The 21,540-nt window shown below is 48.2% G+C and overlaps 2 protein-coding genes and 1 long non-coding RNA gene across 7 annotated transcripts in view; 1 reads left to right on the forward strand and 2 right to left on the reverse strand.

Annotated features, from left to right (window-relative positions):
• The first annotated feature begins 6,415 nt into the window (after nt 1–6,415).
• PLA2G12B (phospholipase A2 group XIIB) lies at nt 6,416–18,749 on the forward strand. Of its 2 annotated transcripts, none has more exons than XM_061447262.1 (4): nt 6,416–6,873; nt 12,046–12,122; nt 13,705–13,870; nt 16,088–18,749. In XM_061447262.1, the coding sequence occupies exons 1-4, from the start codon at nt 6,639–6,641 to the stop codon at nt 16,204–16,206; spliced, it is 597 nt and encodes a 198-aa protein (XP_061303246.1). In that variant the 5' UTR covers nt 6,416–6,638; the 3' UTR covers nt 16,207–18,749. The 2 variants fall into 2 exon arrangements, with proteins under 2 accessions (XP_061303246.1, XP_061303237.1); XM_061447253.1 differs by having other exon boundaries at nt 6,422–6,873; nt 12,046–12,134.
• Nucleotides 7,286–12,036, reverse strand: LOC133266106 (uncharacterized). Of its 2 annotated transcripts, XR_009742254.1 has the most exons (4): nt 11,194–12,036; nt 9,257–10,078; nt 8,691–8,863; nt 7,286–7,535 (listed from the first exon to the last, which is right to left on the reverse strand). It is a non-coding gene; the product is annotated as an uncharacterized LOC133266106 (long non-coding RNA). The 2 variants fall into 2 exon arrangements; XR_009742252.1 differs by lacking the exon at nt 11,194–12,036 and having other exon boundaries at nt 9,257–10,925.
• Nucleotides 18,750–20,366: 1,617 nt separating the features above from the next.
• The window catches only part of OIT3 (oncoprotein induced transcript 3), a 31,949-nt gene continuing 30,775 nt past the window's right edge, over nt 20,367–21,540 (reverse strand). For all 3 annotated transcript variants that reach the window (XM_061447209.1, XM_061447200.1, XM_061447188.1), the window contains one exon: nt 20,367–21,313. In XM_061447209.1, the coding sequence (XP_061303193.1) occupies nt 21,134–21,313 (180 nt within the window). In that variant the 3' untranslated portion in view covers nt 20,367–21,133. The remainder of the gene's footprint in view (nt 21,314–21,540) is intronic.

Consider the following 21,540-nt stretch of genomic DNA (forward strand, 5'->3'; position numbering starts at 1 on the left):
TCTTGCAAGGAGAATAGTAGAGCAAGCAGCGAGGTGTTGGGAGTCTGACTTTCGGGGCACTCATTTTCACTCTGCAGCTCCGAAGCATCTGTAACTGCTTTTGGAAAAGCCAGTCAAAAAAATCCATGTATTACCACTGTGACCACATTCAGAAAACCTCTGGTTTTGCCATCACAGAAAAGACATTTTTGTTTTCCTTCCTAAAGTGAGTAGAGGAGTTACTTGACACATAAAAATTATGAAAAGTTTACCTGAGGTAAGCAAGAAATACTGAATTAAAAGTGTCAGTGTGACCGCTGTAGGTGCTGCTGTAGTGGAAGAAACACTGTGGCATCCTGCATGTTGAATGAAGAAAGGAAGGGTTGAACCACAGAGAAATCACAGGTTTGTTATATTAAGCAGTGGGTTTTTTTCCTCCCATCTCTCTTGAACTGGCACTAAAACCTGAAAAGCTTGAGAGAAGCTGTGCAACCTCTACGGAAGTTGAATAAATGGTTCCCTCCCTCGCCTCAGCCATCGCAAGTATCTCCAGTCTTAAACAGCATTTTAGGAATGTTCTCTAAGAAGCATTGCTTGGGGAGTAAAAATGGTTTAGACTTATAGAATCAACTAGGTTGGAAAAGACCTTTAAGATAATCTAAGTCCAACCTTCAGTGTGTCACTTTTTAAATCATTGAACTACTCTATGACCTGCAGTTCTCTGGGGAAGAAAAATAGTTGTCTTGGGGGGGGGGGGGGGGGGGGGGCGGAATTTGACTTGGTCTAAAAAGAAATAAAACTCCCCCAAAACTAAAACTCCAGCCTGCTGAGGCATGTCAGGCTGAAATGTTGCCAGATCATTGGAAGAGAAAGGGTACCCTTAATGGTTTTAAACTACAGACAATCCTATTTCCTCCTCCGCTGCAGTAGTATTCGTGCACCCAACACTGTGTAAGGGATTACAGGTGGTGCTGCTGCTTTCTCCCTTACCCCTTCATTTCTCAAAGGGCTTTTGGATCAAGAGCATGGCTCCTGTGTGACTCTAGTTTTGTATTAAAGATGACTGAAAACTGGCTCACAGTGACTGACAACGAATACTGCCTTACTGTTGATTTTTTGTGTAATTAAATTTTTAATGTAAAAAAAAAAAAAAAGGCTTAAAATAAAAGCCACTGCCAGCAGCAGTGAAAAATCCTCCACATCAAACTCTCCTCATATATGGCTGTTGTAAATCTGATGACATACTTTTATCACCACATGTGTTTCCTGGATACTGAGCTCATTTGTTTCACATCATAACCTAGGTGGACAGGTGCCAAAGATGCTCACACCACAAAGTACTATGAAACGTGTTCTTGGAGCGGGACTTTGTCAGTTGGAAACACAGCACTGATGGCTGCTAAGGGGAAGGGCAGGTGACAAGGCTGGACTGAAATCATGCTCTGCACAACATGTATGAACAGGAGCTGAACTGCTCCTGGGGCAGGACATGACTCAGCTGCTTTGTCTCCCCAGTGCAGTGATTTATGGCAGTAGCTGGTGTGGGGTTTAACACTAATGGGGGAACTGCATGAATCCCTGGTTTGAAACAAAACGGGCACAGCACAGGGTCAGCTGCTGAGAGACCCTTTTGCAGGGACAATAAATAACTCCTGGAGCCAACAGGCCAAACAACCAGTTACTCACAAGAGAGGAAGAATGAGCCTGTACCTACAGCCCAGACACCAACAACAGGACAAGAAGACAGTGCGCTACATGTAGGCAGGGCAGGCTCATGTCTGCCATGATAGAGACATCCACAGTTCATATCACTGTGGTTGTTCTGTGCTTCAGAACAGGGGAGCTTGGACTTCGTTTGTGGTCCCCTCAGGAACCTGCAAAAAGAACACAGTGAGGGCTAGTTAGAAGCCCTGTGGAACAGAGCCCTGCATTGCTGATGGAGCACTTGGCTTGCAGTCACGGACCTGCACTCCCTTCCCCTTGCAGCCCAGGGACACAGCTAATGTGCTCACAGTTCGGCAGCCACAGGATAGGAAACTGGTCTAAAGCATATGAGCAGTTTAATTTTCATTTTAGAAATGTGAATTAATTCCATCCCCAGTTCCTCCTCGGTGCATGCTGCTGAACTGCTGCACCCTCACCAAGGTGGGTCAATGCCAGGAGAATGTGAGTAGCTGGATGGCTCTGTCCTGCTGGAGGACAGGGCTTGCTCTAAGTCTCTGAGCTTTCTGGGGTGCCTGCAGGCTGCCTCCCTGCCTGGGGACACTGCAGCAGGCCTACCTCTTTGCAAAAAGGTGTGAAGCTCATGCTGCCAGCCTGGCCCCCAAGCTGCTATTGCCAAGCCAGAGCACAGGGTAGCAGAGAGTCCTCATGAGGCGAGATGCACCTCAGAACCTTCTCCCCTTGTACAACAAGAGAGGGGCTGCCCTATTGTCTGCAGGCAGCCTGAGGCACCTACCCAGGCTTGGGTGGATTTTGCCTTCTCCCATGGAGGAAGGATTGTGGTTCAGCCCTATGCTACCTCTAACCAGCACTTACGCGCTGTGGCTTCCCACCCATTCTGCCTGGGTATCTAGGGCTCTTCCAGCACAGCTGTAGCTGGAGCACAACCCATGGGGATCATGACCATGGGAGGAACCCTGCGTGGGTAGGAACTGCAGCAGCTGCAGCTAAACAAGGCTGGGTAGGGTCAGAGAGAGGGAAAAAGGCCTGTGAGTTGCCTCAGGGCAGGACAAGACAAAGTAAAGGGTCTGGCAGTATCAGCACCTAAAGATGGGGAGAAGCAGCACCAGGCTGAAGTCATCTGTCCAGGGACCCCTGGAAACTGGACCAAAGCACGAACTTGAGTGCTTCCTTGCTGACGGAGAGGGTTAACCCTCCACCCATCCTCCAGCTCTGGACTCTGACCTGACTCTGAGGGACTCACCATCAAGCTGTGTTTCATCATCAAGCTGCATTTGTGGTTCTGATAACCAGTGAGTCATCTGGCTCCCAAACCAGGCTTTGAAACAATCACAGACGACTACCCACTAACCTTAACTACAAGCTGCCTGCTCCCCTTACTTAAGCTGTGCTGAAACATCAACCAGCAACTAACTGAGCTGGCCAAAACTTCTAGAAAAAGAGCTCAGATCCTCTATCCTCCCCCATGTCCCCAGCAGAACACAGAAGGATCCTGCCAAAGCCAGGATCCGCACAAGTGTCAGTTCTTGCTTTGGTTTGGCTGATAATGCAAAGTCAAGAGGGTTTCCAGCTTCTTCCAGGAAGGGGTTCACTACCATTAGCATGGGGGGGACACAGGCACATCCCACTTGTAGGAGGGACATCTGCCCTGTGGAGTAGATCAACCTCCTGCCTGACAGGAGCGGCTGCCAACAGTCTGATAGTGTCATTAGGGGTGAATGACTCATTGCAGCCTGAGGACTGCTCTATATTTAAGCATTACAGAGTCAGAAATGAATGCATGGAGTCAGGAGCTGCTTACCCTGAGGTCAAGATGAGGTTCAGAAACCAGTTGTCAGAGTTCACCTTTGTGGCACACAGCATCTGAGTCTCTCAAATCTTCAGAGAGAGAATAATTGGCATAGGGAGGGAGTATTTTAAACCACTGCGGGTCAAAGCAGAGTCAGACAACCTGCAGGTACCTGCTGTGCACAACTGCTTCAGGCAGCCCTCACTCGAGCTGCTGCTGAGCCTGGGCAGCAATTCCCTGCAGCAACTGTGTGTGTGGGGAGGTGTTGTTAGGCGTTTGCTAGCTTTACTCAACCCTACGTTTTTCCTAGTCTTCAGATCTTGACCAAGCTATTTGCAGCTGGACTGAAAACGTCTCTGGAGACTGGTGTGGGGTGGGGTGGAAGGAAGGAGGAGGAAGGAAGGAGAGCAGCTCATCCCCGGGGCAGGGCAAAGGGGCAGCCACATTTGGGGAGAGCAGTTAGACTGCTTTTTTTATTCAGACTTCTACTTCAGGACAACAAGCAATGAATTCACAGTAAAGTTTCCGACTCCTTTTCCCAGGCCCTGCACTTTGCCAGCTGCTCCCCCTGTCCTGATCAGCTTTCCTAATTAATTCCAATTGATTTTGCGAATAGCCTGGGCTTCACACTCCATCCTCTGCAGTCCTGATGGTATTCCCCCCCCGCTTCCATGGAGCAGCACATGGATCAGCCACCAGGGAAAAGGGATAACAAGGAAAGCCATGTTCTGGAATTGCATCCAGAGCAACCCTAAACGGCTCCACATAAAAGCATGGCACCAAGCACAGCTGCCCAGGGGCTCCGCACAGTGTTTCCAAGCTAATTCTGAAGAGCTGCTTTGCTCTTTTTCACATTAATTCCTGCCAGGCCATTTCTCAGGGTGGGGAGCACTAGGGCTGCAAACCAGCACGTCACACAGGGCAGGGACTCAGCCAGCAGCCACGAACAGCTCCACTCACTGCAAGACACATGTGGGACTGTTGAACCTGGTTTTCCCTTCACTGAGGCTCCTTGACAACAAATTCCAGGGACAGCAGCCCATTTCCACCCAGGACTGACAGCCCAGTCCCCAGCACGGTGAGCAGCAGGACAGGCCCGAGCTCTCCAGTCCTGCCCTGCAAAGTGCTCCTGCAGGGAAGCCCTCACTTCACAAGTGTCCCCACTGACTCGATGTTCAAGAAAGGCTCACTAGAGGCAGAGACTTACTGGTTTCCAGGCTCCAGGGAACACACCGTATCTAGTAGTAACCTGGCACCTTTAGCTTAATGCAAAACTTTACCCTAATTATCACCAGGCATTACAGTGCTCCACTTCCTTGTCTGCAGTAACGGCACTGCCAGCCTCCCTTCCCAGCACTCTCTGCCGCTCTCCCAAAAAACAGAGCAGGTTTGAGGTTTCCTCAGAGCCTCCCGCACACCTTTTATGTCCTCTTATCCAGTAACTCAGCCAAGCTTCCTCCCACAGTCTAGAACAGTGGTGCACAGCTCCGCCTATGAGGCGGCATTCAGGGAGGCATCGCACAGTATCAGCTGTAGCTGTACACCCAAATCACCTCTGGCTGATACCTGGGGAACCCTCGCATGCCCCTCCTGAGGGGCACAGAACAGGAACGCGGTCAGTGATGGGCATCAGACCAGATGAAGCAAGAAGGCAGCAGCTGGCTCTGGCTTCACACCATTTCACAGGAAAAGGACCAGACAGCTTGTTTGCTTCTTTTCCCTGCTTCCTGACTTACCTGAGAAACCAAGACTTGGCTGTGCTCTCTCCTCTTTACGCCACGTCTGGAGCACATAACAAACACATGGCCATATGCAGAAGGATGCAGGCAGACAGGTGCCGCACAGCTCTGGTGCTTCAGAAGTAACGATACAGTGGGGCCAAGTGTCCTTCAAAACAGTAAAACGTCAGAACTTGCACTTACATTTGCCACGTATTCAGAAGTCCCATTGCCCAGCTCCGATTGCCTCTAGGGAGTCTCCACTCGGCAGCCCAGCCAATCACACAGAAATGGCTACTGAAGTTTGCTGCTGGGGCCCACAGAGAGCGGCCGATTTGCCCATCGGCTGCACAGTGGCTGTTTCTGAGAGGCAGTCCCGCGCTGGGGCACATCCAGAAAGGTTCTCATGAGCAGCCTTCCCTGCTCTTTATGAGTAGTTTGTGTTGTCTTTCGCTGCTGGTGTTCATTTCGTTGGTTTCTTTTCATGAGTAACTTATTTGAAGCCTCCACTGGCTGCGCAGGCCCCAGGTCCTGACAGGCCAGTCCTAGCCGGGACCTGCAGCTGACCACAGGCCTGTTACCTGACTTGGGCTTTGGTGCCAGCTCTCCCCTGCCGAGGGCCACCTATGCAACACGTTTAATTCGGCTGCACTAGCATTACACAAAAGCTGTAACACCAGCCATCTAACATCAGCCTGCAGGAGTCCCATCAAAGGCCAATACTCATCTGCATCACTGATCCCGTAACTGGGGGGACACACCAAGGGGTCACCCTGAATGCAGTGTTTCTAAACCCAAACTACTCCTTAGCTGCTGGATCAACTCCTGTGAGGCCCAACAGCACCCTCTAGCCACAGCAGAGCAGGACATGGCTTGCTTTGCCACCCTTTTCTGCCCTAGGCATGCAGGCCTGGAAAGGGCCTTCACATGGCACGTGTGTCATCCCTGCGGTCCCTCAGGTTTGCTAGGAGCAGTCTCTCCCACAGCAGCTAGACTAGGGCTGTGCCTCACCCCACCCATTATGTGCCCAGGAGAAAGGCAACGGGTGCTCCCCAGCCTGCTGCTGACCCGTTACTGCCATTGCCCGAGCAGCAGAAAATTTTGGACAGAGATACTCTTCATCTCCCAGCAGGCTGGGGAGAGAGCAGGGCAGCCCAGGCAGTGCCTCGGTGGGGCAGGCAGAGGGTCTCCTGCGTGCAGGCAGGCCCGCAGTCCCTCCTGGTGCTGCAGGGCTCCAGTGGGATTGTGCAAACGCACTCCACGGTGTTTCTCTGCGAGATGAACTTGTTCCAAATCCCTGCTGTGCACTTTGCACTCTGACTGTGGTGACCGCGTGCCGGCTCCCTTGGCACAAAGTCCACAGCAGAGGGGTGCTTACCTGCCTCCTGCACGCCACAGCTCACTCCCACTCCTCCCCGCCTGCACATCTGCCTGGACGAGGGCTCTGGGGCCTGGATCTGGACTGCAGCATGTGGCTGCTTTTCAAGGCAGTGGCTCTGTGCCTGACGCTGGGCTTAGGGCAATGCACAGAAGAAGCAACACAGGTGAACACTGTCCACCCAGCTTCCCAGGCAGAGTCATCCTATTCAGACTGGGGCATCGAGACCATCCGGGACAGCTTTGAAACAGTTAACAGCTACTTTGACTCCTTCTTGGAACTGCTTGGGGGAAAAAATGGAGTATGTCAGTACAGATGTCGATACGGTAAGTGAACACCGCTCCTGCTGGCTCCTCCCTCCTTGCCCTTCCCTCTCTTGCGCTCTCCCTTCCCCAAGACCACCCTAAGCTCCTATCCGTAACCTGACCCTTGCTCTGCTCAGCACAGAAAAGTCACTGCAGAGTCACAGCTTCCCTGCTAGTGCCAGCACCAGGGCACTGACCCTCATCTTCCCCTCTCACCGAGAACCGAGAGCCTGATCTTGAAGCCACTGTGCTGTGTGCAAGGGGACAAGAGGAGAGGATATTTAGGTTTTACAGGAAGGGCAGTAGGTGACCAGGCTGCCCAGACCGCTGGAGAGAAACACCAGTGAGGCCCTGGAGGGGAGGACGAGCAGGCTGTGCATGCCTAACTCAGAAAAGGTTTAGTATTGCCCTAATCTCAGCAATCTTCAGAGTGTCATTGTTCAACAGTTGCAAGCTGGTTAATAAGTGGGATGGAGGAGGAGAGATAACAGGAAGGCACACAAGACATGCAGTCAGCATGGAGGAACCTTTAGTACTCAAGGCAGAACGAGGCAGCTGCTGCTTGCCTTGGACTTTAGAATGATTTACCAAAAAGAAAGAGTTTTTCCTGGGGTCAGGACAAAGGGGATGACATCCTGGGGAGAGCAGGGCAGGGAACCAGGCGCACAGAGGTGCAGCAGGACCTGTTTGGGAACAGGAAGGAGGATTCTTACAGAGTTGTGTCCTCTCCCTATGTCCCTACAACTGTCCCCACAGCAATAACTGTTTTCAGCCAACTCAGCCAGCCCATCCACAACTACCTGCTAGCCCTTTTCCCCCCAGCTTCACCTCACACCCTTCGTGACTGCCTGGGCAGGGTGCTTGTGAGCACAGAGGTGATTTCAACCCCTCTCCTTCCCTGAGCTGTGGTTTTCACAGACAAAGACTCCATGCTTTAGAAAGACCCCACCAACTCAGTTTTGGTCTGTATGCATCCCATTTCTTCCAGAGCATGAGCTGCATTCTGTGCTGCACGTCTCCAGCCTGCACAGGGTTGTCTGTATTGCTGCCCTGACAGATGCAGCCAAGGGAAGCATCTCCTGCTCCTCCCAGTCCAGTAGCAAGGGTGCTGGGAGGAACAGATGCTGCAGGGCTGGGACATGAGCTGCCTGTCAGGACGAGAGGGCAGATGGGCCACCTTTAGCCAAAATAAGGCTACAAAGAAAGTTTAAAATCAGCTTTCAAGTGGGTTTGGTTTTGTTTTGGTTTTTTTGTCTTCTTTTTCTTTTTGCTATGTCTTGTTTTTAAATAACATGTATATATCTGATCTGTTTTGCTCTGCTCCCCAGGCCCATGCTAACAGAAAACAGGGAGCACCAGGCCAGGCACCTCAGCCCCACAGACCTGCAGGGAGCCAAGCGCCTCTGTCCCACAGCAGCCCCGGTCCCTCATCCCAGGGCCCCATGACATTCCCCAGCTAGGGCTGCCTCTCCACAGCAGCTCCGGAGGGCCATGGCCGCTCTGTGGAGCCCACTGGGGGCAGTGTGCACTCCAGGGGCACAATGTCTAGAGGAGACCCCCTGCACACCACAGCATTGCCCCAGCACACAGGATGAGCCCATTTGCCCACCAGACAGCCCATCCCAAGGCCCACAGCATGGCAGCCCCACACTGTGTGTGATAACCTCCCTTTAGGTCCACACCACATTCCAAACGCAGAGCAGAAGGGGATTTGCCCTTCTTAACGTAGTGACTGAAAACCCTGTAGTGGCCATAGCATGGCTGGGACTGCTGTGGGCCTGAGGGAAGGTTTGTGAAGGCTGGTATCAGAGCTCAGTTCAAGGAGTCTTGGGACTCACCAAGTCCTGCAGAAGTGGTCACTCTAGGCTTATCACAAGGCTGGGGCTCTCCCTGCTCCTGCTGCCCCAGCTTTGCACTCTGGGCAGAGGGAAGAGCATCTCCACAGGGTGGTGGCACAAATGCCTGCCTGCTCCCTGAGAGCATTCTGCATCTTACTGGAAAAATGTGTTACCTAGAAAGGAAAACAAACAAGCACATCGTTAGTGCTGTTCTCATCCTCTGCTGAACAACTCATTAATCAAGGCTGAAGGAGGAAACTATTGAAACACTGCCCAAGTGACTCTAAAGGTCTTGCTGGACCCTTCCAGAACTATTTGTCCCTGCTGGTCTCTAGCCCAAACATTGCAGGCTGCAAGTAGAGGGGATGTAGGGATGATACCAAACCAGGGAGACCCAGTCTGTGCCCAGAAGAATGAACACAAACCATCTTTACCATCTTTCTGCTGAATCAGGGCCCAATTACTTTTTCCCCAGGCACAAAGCAAAAATTTTGCCTTCTACTTCTTTCATTGCAGCTGAGACACCAATAATAGCTTATTTTGCCATAACAAAGGTCAGGACTCACCTGTGATTGCCACATCTATCTTCAGCTGAGCACACAGTACTTGGCTCTTCTGGCTGTAAGACTCTTGATTTTTCAGCAGCTAGTGAGGTCTGAAAACAAACAACTTGATGGATTACTCCCTTAAATCAGGGCATTAGAATTAACGCTAGCAATTGCTGACAAATACCTCCTCCTCCTTACAAAATCTCTCTGGGCATCTCAGGGTGGGAAACAGCCTGAACTGGGGGTAAATCCCTTGACAGCTTCCTTGAGCTGTCTGGGCAGGCAGGACTTCAACATCTCGCCCAGAATTTAGTCCTGAGGGGCTTCACATAAAGAGGCACATCCAGGCTGTGAGCAAAGAGCCTTCAAAGTCAGGCACTCCAACACAGCTGTGCTACACAGGACAATGTCTGCTCAAAGCCTGCTTGCCTGGGGCAGAGAAGTAACAATGGGCCACTCACAACAGTAAGGAGCCCCAAGACCATCTATTCATCCTGAAATACATTCACTTCCCCCTGCCAGTGTGCCAGTACTGCAGTGTCTGAGACCTCCTGCATGGCCAGTGGCTGTTCTAGTCAGCTGGCTGTTTTCCAGTCTCTTGGCATAGCTACAACAGCCTGAAGATATTAAAATGCATCAGGGAAACTTGCTTCCATTAGGAACCCAACTTCAGTCCTCCTCTAAGGTTGTGCTGACAAGAAAATGCCCTGAAATAAAACTCCTTGCAAATAACAGGCTTCCTCAGCAATGCTGTGCTTTTACACATCAGCATCACCCTTCAGCATGCTGCCATGCAGGTCCTGCTGTGCCTGCAGCTCTCTTCTTCATCCCAGCTATGCCCTGCAGCAAGCAGACAGATGTCAGCCTTTGGTGAAACATAGCTAGCAAACAGCCAGTGTAACCCACCAAGTCCCTTCCCCCACCACAGAAGTGGCTGTAAGGATGGTCAAGAAACAGATGATAACAAGAGCACAGAGTGTATGGTCATGTAGAGTCAGGAATGCCTATTATTTCTTCTTTGCTTTTGTTTTACTGTTAACTAGAAAGCAAGATATGGGAGAGAGGTTAATTTTGGTGTCTTGGACTTTAGCTGAGAGAGGGTTCACCAAAGGGCACTTTACAAATGATTAAACTGTTTTTTAGGGAGGAAGAGGAGAGGTTTCCAGCAAGGGCTCATTGTGAATGTAGTTCATGTTTTGTTGATCACAATTCTCATGTAAGATTTTTTTCCCCAGGACAACTTTCTAAGCCATAATAGCTGTACCTTCAGCTTAATGGAAGGTTTTCTCTGGAAACACAATTATCTCCATATCTCCAAGCAGTCCCACTCCTACACTGAATTGCCACCTTATCCCATTAATTGACAATGTGCTGCAGAAAGATAATTTGTCAATATTACAAGCAAATCATTAAAATTTGACCCTGCCCTGCAAAACCCACCTTGGACTTTGAACTTTCGTCTGCCTCCTGCCTCAGCTCAGGAAATTTGAATTCTGAGTCCAATTCTCACGCCTTTCCAAAAGAGCAACTATGCTGTGAATTGCACCAAGACCTGGGTGCAGCCCTCCTCTCATTACATTTCTTAGGAGCCTAGGGATATAGGTTCAGACCATACACAGGCATAATTCCTTCTCTCCTTAGCATAACCACCAAAATACTGTATTATGCAATGTGTCAGTAAACTCAGAAGTCATCCTTGTATCCACGTAACTCAGTTACCTCAGTTATGTTTTGGTGCAAAAGTAATCCCATACTGATGGTGCACTGCAACCAAGTGATTTGTGCTCTTTGTCTACTGCTAAGACAGCTCCACCTGCTAAAAATAACAGCACTTTTTGCACTAGAAAATTGTATCTGGAGCAGGAAGCAAATCTGGCCTATTCAAAAGTACACAGGTAGAAACACCATAGGTAACTGCTGTAATGAGAAATACTTTCCCACACAAATGCCATCACCTGGCGGCAGTGTCAGCTAGAGCTTTACCCTGGCTTGTGTACAGCCAAATCCTTGGTGCATACTGTATTTCTGTAGGGCTGGAGAAAACAGCATTGGCATCCCTCAGCTATTTCAGTTTGTTGCTCATTTGTTGCTTATTTGTTGCAAATCTGTTGTTCAAGGAAAAGCACTCCAGCAATTTTTAATTTAGAAGGTGCTGGGAACATTCTTGCATAAGACTTTTTGATGCATTTGTCTGTGAGGTCTTCTCAAGAATATGGTAGATTTATGCCTCTATTTAACCACTGGTATTTTGAGGACCCAGACAGAAAAAAGGGAAAAGCACCTTAAATGATGATCAGTGCTGACAAGAAAACAGTGGAAATGGAGTTTAAAAGAACTCAACCCTGCCTCAAGGGCTAAATTACATCCATTTTATGTCTATTTAAATTCTGTAGTGGTGCTCAGGGAAGTAGAAACTTTGCCCTAGAGGTGATGGACCTACAAAAGGCTCAACTCACACACATTTGTTGGAGTGCTCACTCAGCTCGCAAAGTTTTCCCAGAGCAGGGTTTAAATGTCTTGTTTTAGCACCTCAAAATATCTTAACACCTCACTCTGCATTTGAGATATCCCTTTCATAAACCCAGCTGGGACAGAAACAGAACAAGCACTGAATAGACATCAAGGAACAGTATAGAGAAACCTAAGTCACAGCCAGATCTAGTACCTATTCTTTCCTCCTTGCATCTCCTGGGAGAGTGAAATGTTTGGGGATGCAGACCACAGGGGAGCTGCCTGACACTCCTACTTTTTGGTGGTGCTGCTGCTGGGAAGATTTGCTTTCGTAACATTTTTCCTTTCTTTCTCAGGGAAAGCTCCAATGCCACGACCTCACTACAAACCACAGGAACCCAACGGCTGTAGCTCCAACTTCCTGGGGCTCAAGGTACCTGAAAGTGTATGTACTGCCACACCCGCCAACCACAAATGATGCAATTCTCTAATCACAGTAAGCAGCTAATAGTATTAGGAGGGAAAAGGCTCAGCTGATTACACAGTGCCTGTGCAGTGGCTTCTTTTCACAGCTGAAGCCAGAGCTCTGGAAAAGGGAGGAAGTATCACTTTATGTGGTGTCAGGGAACAAGCTATCTGCCTGGGACTGACAGAAGACAAAGCTGTCTGCTGTCAGCAAGCAAGGAAAACATGTCAGTCTGAGCACTGCCTAACTAACTGTCAGTCAGGGATGCATTAAGATTTCAACTGCTGGTGGCAGTGAAACAGCAGTCACATAGATATGAGTTACATTTACGAAGGACCGGGCTGTTGCTCTGGTTGTCTTGGTAGGTGCCAAAACAGAAAGTTTCCTGAGCAGGTTAGTACCATGAGAAGAAAAGGGGGCACCTGGCCAAGCAGAGAAACATATTTTTATAAAGGCCCAGAACAATCCTGTGCCCTTGTGATAGGACAGGGAACATGTTCCATGACAGCTCAGTGGCATAGCAGAATGTAGAAACAGCAATACTTGAAGGCATTCTCTACACCTGGCCCTTAGCCCTCTCCCATGCTTTTGCCTCTGCCAAGCAATGAAATAAACCTGCGGGCTTTAACACTGCACCCACCTGTTATTTTAAAAGCAATTAATGAAATCATATTAGAATCACCAGGAAAAGTACTCCCAGGAGGCTCTAAGAGCAGGAAAAACTATTTACCTTACGCATTACTGCTGCCCATGAAGTCTGCAGCCATCAGGCAGATTCCTGCTCCAAAAAGCCTTCTCTTTGCATCCTACTCTTCATGTAATATTAGATCCTTAAACTACATTTCACTGCAAACTGGGCATTTCTGCAGTACGTTCTCCTTAGGCAGGCAGTCATAAGCACCGAGTGCAGTGAAGAAACAGTCTCCTAAATATTACATGAGGAAGGCCAAACAGAGGAAGAATTTACAACAAGCTAATGAGTCCAGCCTCTGAAGGAAGCAGGCCTTCTGCCCCATCACCCCCATGGTTATTAGCTAAGCTGCTGTTTACCTTCAAACAAGTAGAACTCCCCTGATCAAGCTGCGTTTGCCCTTGGCCTCATAAGTGTCTCTCTGAGAAATAAGGCATAAATAACACTTATAGTGGATTTATTAAGCTAAAAAACAGGATTTGCCAGGTTGTGAGAAAAGGAGGAAAGAGAAAAGGGGCCTTTGCCCCTTCTGGAAAGGACGGGAAACTCTCTAATGAACTCTGACAAACCAGAACTAGCAGATTCATGGAGCGGCTGTTTCCCACCTCTGTAGGAGAAGTTAATCCCCTGCAACAGAAAGAAGGGAACATGGTCTGTCCTGTACTGGACCTGCACTACCGTTGCCCCTTACTTTAGATGGTGAGGGAGAAGCATGTGTTCCTTCCTGCTGCCCCAGCTATCAGAAGTAGCTTCTGTGAAAGGATCCAGCTGGGCTCTGCAATACCTCATCCAGTTGGAACTGCTTGATTCTGAGGCCAGGACACAGCCAAGGAACACTGCTTTCCTCTCTTTCCCCAGCTAGATTTGGGCATCCCTGCCATGACCAAGTGCTGTAACCAGCTGGACATCTGTTACGACACCTGTGGGGCCAACAAGTACCGCTGTGATGCCAAGTTCCGCTGGTGCCTCCACTCCATCTGCTCCGACCTCAAGCGCAGCCTTGGGTTTGTCTCCAAGGTGGAAGGTAGGCTTCCTCACTCACATCCCCTATGGAGGGGACAAGCAATGGCAGGGAGGGGAGGGTGTGAGCTCTCTCCTTGCCAAAAGCAGCGAAAATCTGCAGTAGGGAGCAGAACATCTGCCCCATGCTTGTCACAGATGGGTCAGAGATGAGTGAGAACACTGAGATCTGTCCCCTACACCCACACTTCTGTCCCAAGACTGGGGACCTAAATTATTTACAGTTGGAAAACATTACAAAACACATGTGGAAAGAAAAAAGCCCAAACCAAAACCTGCCCCCTCTCCCAAACAAACAAAAAACCCAAAACAAACCCACCAAAAAGAAAACCTAGTTGCAATTCCTTCAACCCCTGGATGCTCTCCCCAAGAGTTAAAACACCTTCTCGTGGTCAAAAAACCTTCCACAGCCAGTAAACCACACACAGAAACCTGCACATGGCCAAGGCCCAACAAACTGGGAGAGCCAAGGACAAGGGCTCTCTGGGATCTGGTTCACGGATAAGAGATGATGATGGCACCAGGGACATGGGTGGTGGGCTGAGCCATGGTGGGCAGCGCTGGGTTCCTCAGAAGCCCCCATACTAACAAACTTTTAGTGACTTGTCAGCAGCTCAACAGTCATCCTGGTTTTGCCTAATTTTAAAAGCTTCAGACTGCAAGAAGCTTTTTGGTAGAGAGCTTTTTGGTAAAGGCTGCATTTGATAACCTTCATGAAGAGTCCAAGCCTGCCTCTTAGTCCACAGTGCCAACATCAAGCACTTCTTCACTGTATGACAAGGAGGAAACATAGACCCTGCCACTACTAGAGGTCAGCCACGGCAGGAGAGCCTCCCCTAATCTGCTCCTCCTGAGGCCTGATTAGGGCACACAGGTAAGGCTGCATGACTAGGAGCGTGCAGATGGCTTTCTACTTCATCACAGATAAATGTTTGGAAACAGTGTCCAGGCCAGCAAGAGAAAACAAAGACATGGACTAATATATAAGCGCTACAGGCCAAAGTACAGCAAATCTTCCATGGTCACCCCTGTCCACAAATCCTCATGCAGCCAATCTCTTCCTGTTCCTTCAGATTCTCCCCCTGCAAATTTTTCAGATCTCTCCTTTCTCCTTTCTGCCTGCAGCAGTGAAACAGAAATACTAGGGAGTAAAGGTGGAGCAGAGCCCTTACTTCTTGGCTGAGCTAAGCCACCTCTGCTCATAGCCAAGTAGGACTAAATACCTCCATCATCTCTGTCCTGGTTGTGGCAGGAAGCGCAGGTAGTTGCAAACTAACAAACCTCTGAGTCATCTGTTCCTCCCCTTGCTCTGCCTCTTGTCCTGTGCTCTATACCTGCCACTCCCTGTCCTCAGTGCTGCTATGAACAGCTCCTGTCGCACAGTCCTTCACCACCGCCATCCCAGCTCTTATCTGGGATCCTTTCCACTGAGTCACCACGACAGAGACAGCAGGCAGGGGAACAGCATCTGCACTCCCTCCATGTGGGCACAAATATCCCAGCTGCAGCAGTGCCAGTTAACCAAAGCCCTGGTTTTCCCATGGCTCGCTACAGGCTCTCCAACACCTGCCAACTGGGCAAACTCCTAAAGCAGCAGGAGCAGAGTGAGGTGCTCTGAGAGGCTGAGGCAAGAGGAGACAGCCCCAAGGCAGGGCTTTCCCATATGCATTCAGCAGTCAATGTTGGTTGCCAGTGAGTAAACCCTAAAAGACTTCATATTAACCTATTTATTTACTGAGAAGCAGTTTTGGGCTTGTTTTTTGGGGAAGAGGGGCTAGTTGTCAGGCAGACTATCAACAGCTCTGCTGTTACAACTGCAGTAGGATTGTCATGCTGGCTGGCAACTCCCAAAAAGCAGAAAAGATTGGTTAGTAGTGGCTATAGGAAAAATTGAGGGGAGAGGGAGCCAGGAAAGACAGTATTGTGGAGATCTTGGAAATCTGCTCAGTAAACAGTGCTATTTGCAGTGGCCCAAGAGATCCATCAACCAGAAAAGCCTGAGAGTCAAGAACAGAAAGGGGCGAGAAGTTAGTGTCAGACTGGTGCCACCCTAGGGAGAAAAGAGCCCCCAGTTCAGCAGAAGGGAACCTCTGGATTTATAAATCTGCAGTACCCAGAGATAAGACAATAGTCCTTGCTTCCAAATGTAAATACCACAGAACCCATCCCTCAGATGTCATGAAGTGCCTGTTACCTGCCTCACCTTTTTTCTTCCCTGCAGCTTGTGAATCCGTTGCAGACACAGTGTTCAATGCCGTCTGGACCCTGGGCTGCCGGCCCTTCATGAACAGCCAAAGAAGCGCCTGCATTTGCAATGAGGAAGAAAGAGATGAATTGTGAAGATGAGCAGGTGCCTGGCCTCCATGAGCCTGATGCCTAGCATTCCCTCTGCCACTGCACTTCAGCACAGTGACTTCTATCAGCCCTCTGGCCCAAAACAGGATGGGGGAACCTGGGCCAAGCAATACACATGAACCACAGTTTTTGGGCAGAGAGCTGCGAAAGGGGAGACAGTCTATGAATATAGGGCAGTGATGTCTGCTGTCCACCACAGATGCAGTCTAACAGCCCTAGCCCTTTCCAGGTCCATCAGCCTGAATGATCTGATTTTCTCTGCAGATCTCTGATCAGGAGAGGCAAGCAGGATGCAGCACTGGGTATAAACAAGAGACTTCACTTGTTTGCCTTAGACACACATGTATTAGCCTCCTCCCCCCCCCACCTACCTGAACTCTGTAATTTGCAGTGCAGGGCATTAAGTTTCTGCAACCACAGAAAATCCCAGTCCACAGCCATGCTATTTACGTTTTGCACCACTGGTGACAGACTGAAGAAGAGAGGTAATTTACTTTCAGTACCATCTGTGACATTTTCCATCTTATCATTACACAACCTAACAACCCTGCTTATTTAAATACTCGGTGGATCCAAAACCAATTTAAAACATCCAGGGAGATTTGGTAAGCATGAGAAGAAACTTTAAGTGTTTGTGATATAGGTACAACTTATTTTGGGGCAGACAGGGACCAAAGTGCATTGTGTCTGAGGTGTGAAATCATAGCACTCTCCCACAGTCTCAGGAGACAAAGCTGCTTTTCTTTTGCAGTGTCATCCAGATCAATTTAATTATTTTCCTCCTATATCATTTAACAAAGCTTTTCCCTTAGGATCCCTTTTTACACAAAATGACTGGGTATCCTCCTCCATCTTTTGCGTGAGGGAAACAGGAGGCTCACAGTTGCCTTGGATGAGACATTCAAAAATCCCAGAGGCTTACCTGTCAGGTGGCAGGGCTTACATGCTACCTCTATGGGGCAGAGACACTACCAGCTGAAGAGCTATCAGCAGCCTCAGACAGCCTTCTTTCTAAAATGTGGTTAATACTCCCACCTGCTATCGGGAGATTTTTTTTTGCGTACAAAATGAGAGTTTAAGGTGGTATATGGAATTTCATCTACATACAACGTTTGCAGACAGCTTTCATCTGTTTCTTGTTGAGAGGAAGTTGCTTCTGGGTGTGCGTTCCGTGCCGCATAAATACTTCAGCATCTTCTGCAAACATATTTGTGATTATCCATCTGCCATGGAAAAGTTAAGGCTACAGAAGGGTGATTTAACAAGAATAGAAAGAGTCTGTCTTAGTTACGTTTCTTCTCATTTGGGTTTAAATGTATGCATGGAACTATAAATTATTTAAGCCCCATATTCCTGTTCCTCCCAGTCATCTTTGCTTTACAGTGAACAGCATTGAGACATTCATCTGGCCACAGACAGACTGAAACAACAAGAGCACACTGGTACTAAGACCAGGAAAACAAAGGTGACCATAGGAGATGTACTGGGATGTTTTCCATTAGGGAGGACCTTGGTTTACACCGATCATAAGCAATGACATCCTCTCCTAGCTGTGTTAATGCCACTGGAGAGCAAACACTGTATTGCCAAGATTTCTCGCAATGTGTGCCTGTCAGAGCATGAGGCTGCACAGACAGTTCTGATTATCTAAGAAACATGTATTTTTGGCTAGGGATGGGAAGGAAACTGTCTTTGTTTCAGACCTTCCCAAACTTTGTATTTCATTGATGAAATTGTGCCTGTTGCTAGCTTTAAAAGTGAACATGCTCTTACAATTAAATGACAAAATTTAAAAAAAAATCTCATTTACACTCAATAGCCAACTGGCTGGCAAATGTCTTACAACATTTTATAGTTCAAGTGACATCAGGTTAAAGCCAGGCCAAGCAACTGAAGAGGGACAATGACATACACTGGAGAAATTGAAGGGCTCTAAACAAAATCGCTCTATCCCGACAACTGATGTGTCAGAGACACCACTAATATAAATCAGTTTCTTATGCTTTCAGACCACCATTCATCCCCCAACACTACAGACTGCTGCTCACAGGGCAGCTACTGAATACTGAGTAAGTACATTTTTCACAACAAAATTGAACTGTGGCTAGCTGAAAAACCCTCTGAGCAGTTCTACAGGAAAACTTTTGAGCCTTCAAGTGGTGGCAGTGACTCAAACCCACCAAATAATCCTGTACAGGAGAAAACCAGTACATGAACTACAGTAAAACTTTGGCATCCAAACTAAAAGTCACTTTCCCTTCACATTGTTCCTGATACCTGGTTGGTGTACAGCCACTGAAGCAGCAATGGACAAATGTCAATGGACAAATCTTGGGTCATCTTCACTTCCACCCTGCTCTGAGCAGGAAGACAACACTGTGCTCACCTGATGGCTTCCTGCTGACTTTGTGCATTGGCAGGATTGTTTGCAACTCTTGCAGATGTTCAACCACTGCTTGTGCAGTGTGTTTTGCTTCCACTATGTGGTGCAGCAGATTAAATTAAACAGACAAATGCCTTGGCTCTCAGATGAGTTTGGTCTTTGATTTCATGCCGAGGTTGTACTGCTGAGAAAGACAGATGGAAGCAAGAAGCAAACTGGGGAGAGCTAAAAGACTTTGAGAAATGGTGGTGCTTGTGCCTCAGAGCCATTCCCTCTGTGTCAGAGGAGGAATGGCCACAGGCTAGTGGAAGACAGTAGACCTACTATCCTGCTTTCAAGGCAAACTAAGCACCTTCCCGGACTGCTCCATTCACATGGCCACACAGGCCAGTGTTTCCTCTTCATTACTCTTCAAGATTATTCAACTAAAAAGCTGCAGAGCGGAAAGGCTGTTTCATATGAACCTGTCAGGAAGAATGAAATAATGTGCAAAATAACTGAAATAAGCCAGGAAATTAATCTCTCCTCCACTACTCCCCCATGTCCCTTTCACAAGAACAAAAAACACCAGTTGCCTTTCCAGAAGGCACCAGCTAATTGATTTAATTTTCCAGCTCTTGTTTTATCTAAACAAGTATATTTAGCAGGGGGTGCCTGAACAAAGAAATGACAGTGCGAAATTGCCCATGTGGTCCTAATGCAGACGTGCATCAGCAGAACCAGGAGACACACAGCAATGCAAGGAGATGGCTCTTTGTTTTCTTTTTCTTTCACATATGGCTAGGTAGCACATGAAAAGTGTCTTTCCACTTATACTGACTTATCATCATAGAAACATTTTCATTTCTTCTGACACACACACATATTCCCAAATGGGAAAAGCAGCCATGAAGCTACTCAGAAAAATCATTAAGCTCCCAGCCCATCACTATGTTCCTCCTGGAATCTCACTCAGCAAAAGAAATAAATCTCTGAAATGGAACACTGCTGAGGAGATTTGCGACTCCCTTCTAAATGGTCCTTCAAACAGACTCCCTGTCCATTTGAGAGCAGCAACAAGTTTTGGCCTTGGCAGCAATTTGGCTGTTTCCAACCAAAGTAGAAAATGGGTAAGGCAGGCTAGGGGGGACACCCAGCACACCTCCAGACACACAGGAGAACACTGCACACTGCAAAGCTTCTTGCAGAAAACCTCATGAACACACTGCAGTGCCACAGCCAGTGGTGGAGATGGATCCTTCCTCTCTCACCCTCCAGCCCTGCCTCTCCTGCTTAGTCCTTCACAGCTCACTGTGCCTCCTTCCTTTCACCCCACATTTCCTTCACCACACAGTATTCCTCCTCTTCAGTGAAGCCCAGAGGAGCCCAAGCTGATCATCCATTATGTTTTCTTTGGAAGGACCTTGACAGCCCCCAAAGGGATTCCTGACAAATAACCATGATGCCGCCACCACCACCACCAGTAATTGCATCCATACCCAGCTTTCACTCACCAGAGGACTGCAAATGTGCACAGGCACTCAAACAATGCTGCCATATCTCCTGTCCCCAGGCTCACTGGGGACAACCTTGTCCTGAGAACTACCTACATTACAAATGAGTGCTAGAAATACTTAATGTGCATTCCTCTAATCCCTTTGTCAGGGCCAGAGCCTCTCTAGACCAAGGTAATGATGGATTACAACTTTCAAAGACTTGGTAGCAGCACACTTAGGGGGAGGGGGTGCTGCTGTTTAATGGCATTTTTCTTACAATCAAGGTACTAAACAATACAAAGGATGTTTAATGGTCTTTCTCTTACAATCAAGGTGCTATAGCATTTATGAAAGGGACCACATTTTTGTTTGAAGCAGAAGAGGGAGAAAAATAACAGTACACTAAATACAAGAGGAAATACTGCTAAACTGCATGTAATTATAAGAAGGCACTAAAAAAAATCAAGTTTTATTAAATACCTTTTACTATTTAAAAATAACATTTAAATGTGCATGCAATGACAACTGTTTTATAGCTCCAAGGAACTTAGACATTATGAGATATAATATTTTTATACATGCTTTTTAATGGTCATCCCAAAATCTCAGTACATCCAAAGCTTCAGCATCATTCACAGAACTGCATAGCAAACACGTTCAGCTATGATAGATAGTGTTTGTATTGTCTGATGACAGAAGAGCTTGACTAACATTGTCAAGGACAAACAGTCCTTTGGAGCCTGCAGGTAGATGCAAGGGAAGACCAAGTTGGTTAATGCTTCAGGCCTGAAAAGCAATAGGGTCCCTTCATCTGAAGGGTTGTTGGGAAGAAATGGCAGATAAAACTGTTCTGCAGTCCGGGTTGCACTCAGTCTAGGCACACTGCCTTGCGTGCCCAACATACTTCACAAATAATCATCACACACTTAGGGAAACATGTTGTAAGTGGTTCAGTGGGGCTTTACCAAATACTTCTTGTTTCTTAAACAACCATACAAGAAGGCACTGACAAGGAAAGTCGTCTCAACAGAGATGCTGTTCCAGTAGGTGGGTGTTAGTCATCAAAGTCGATTCTGATGGGGCCACCTGTCAGGATGTGGTTTGCCATGTGAACAGATTCCTCCTCTTCCTCTGTCTCAGCTAACCTGCGCACCCGTCTCCGGCAGCCCTGGGCACAGCGAGAGCTCTCATCCAGCGCCCCGCAAACGAGGATGCGGCAATGCAAGAACACCTCCTGGAGAGTGGCAAGACAGCAGGCCAAGTCAGCACACAGCTCTGGGAATCACACTGGCACTGCTGCTAGCTCTCTCAGAGAACGGGTGATGCTATTCCCATAGTCCAGCCATTTCCATTCCCACATCAACAAGGCCCGCATCCACCATTGCCATCCACAGCCAAACTGGCTGCTTCATGTTTTCTTAAGTGCCCAGGAGAGGGCATGTTTTCCAGAGCGCCTGGCTG

The sequence above is a fragment of the Pezoporus flaviventris genome, unplaced genomic scaffold, assembly GCF_033815535.1.
Source record: "Pezoporus flaviventris isolate CSIRO_AGI_PZ_B2104156 unplaced genomic scaffold, CSIRO_AGI_Pfla_v1 ptg000001l, whole genome shotgun sequence".
NCBI lineage: Eukaryota > Metazoa > Chordata > Aves > Psittaciformes > Psittacidae > Pezoporus > Pezoporus flaviventris.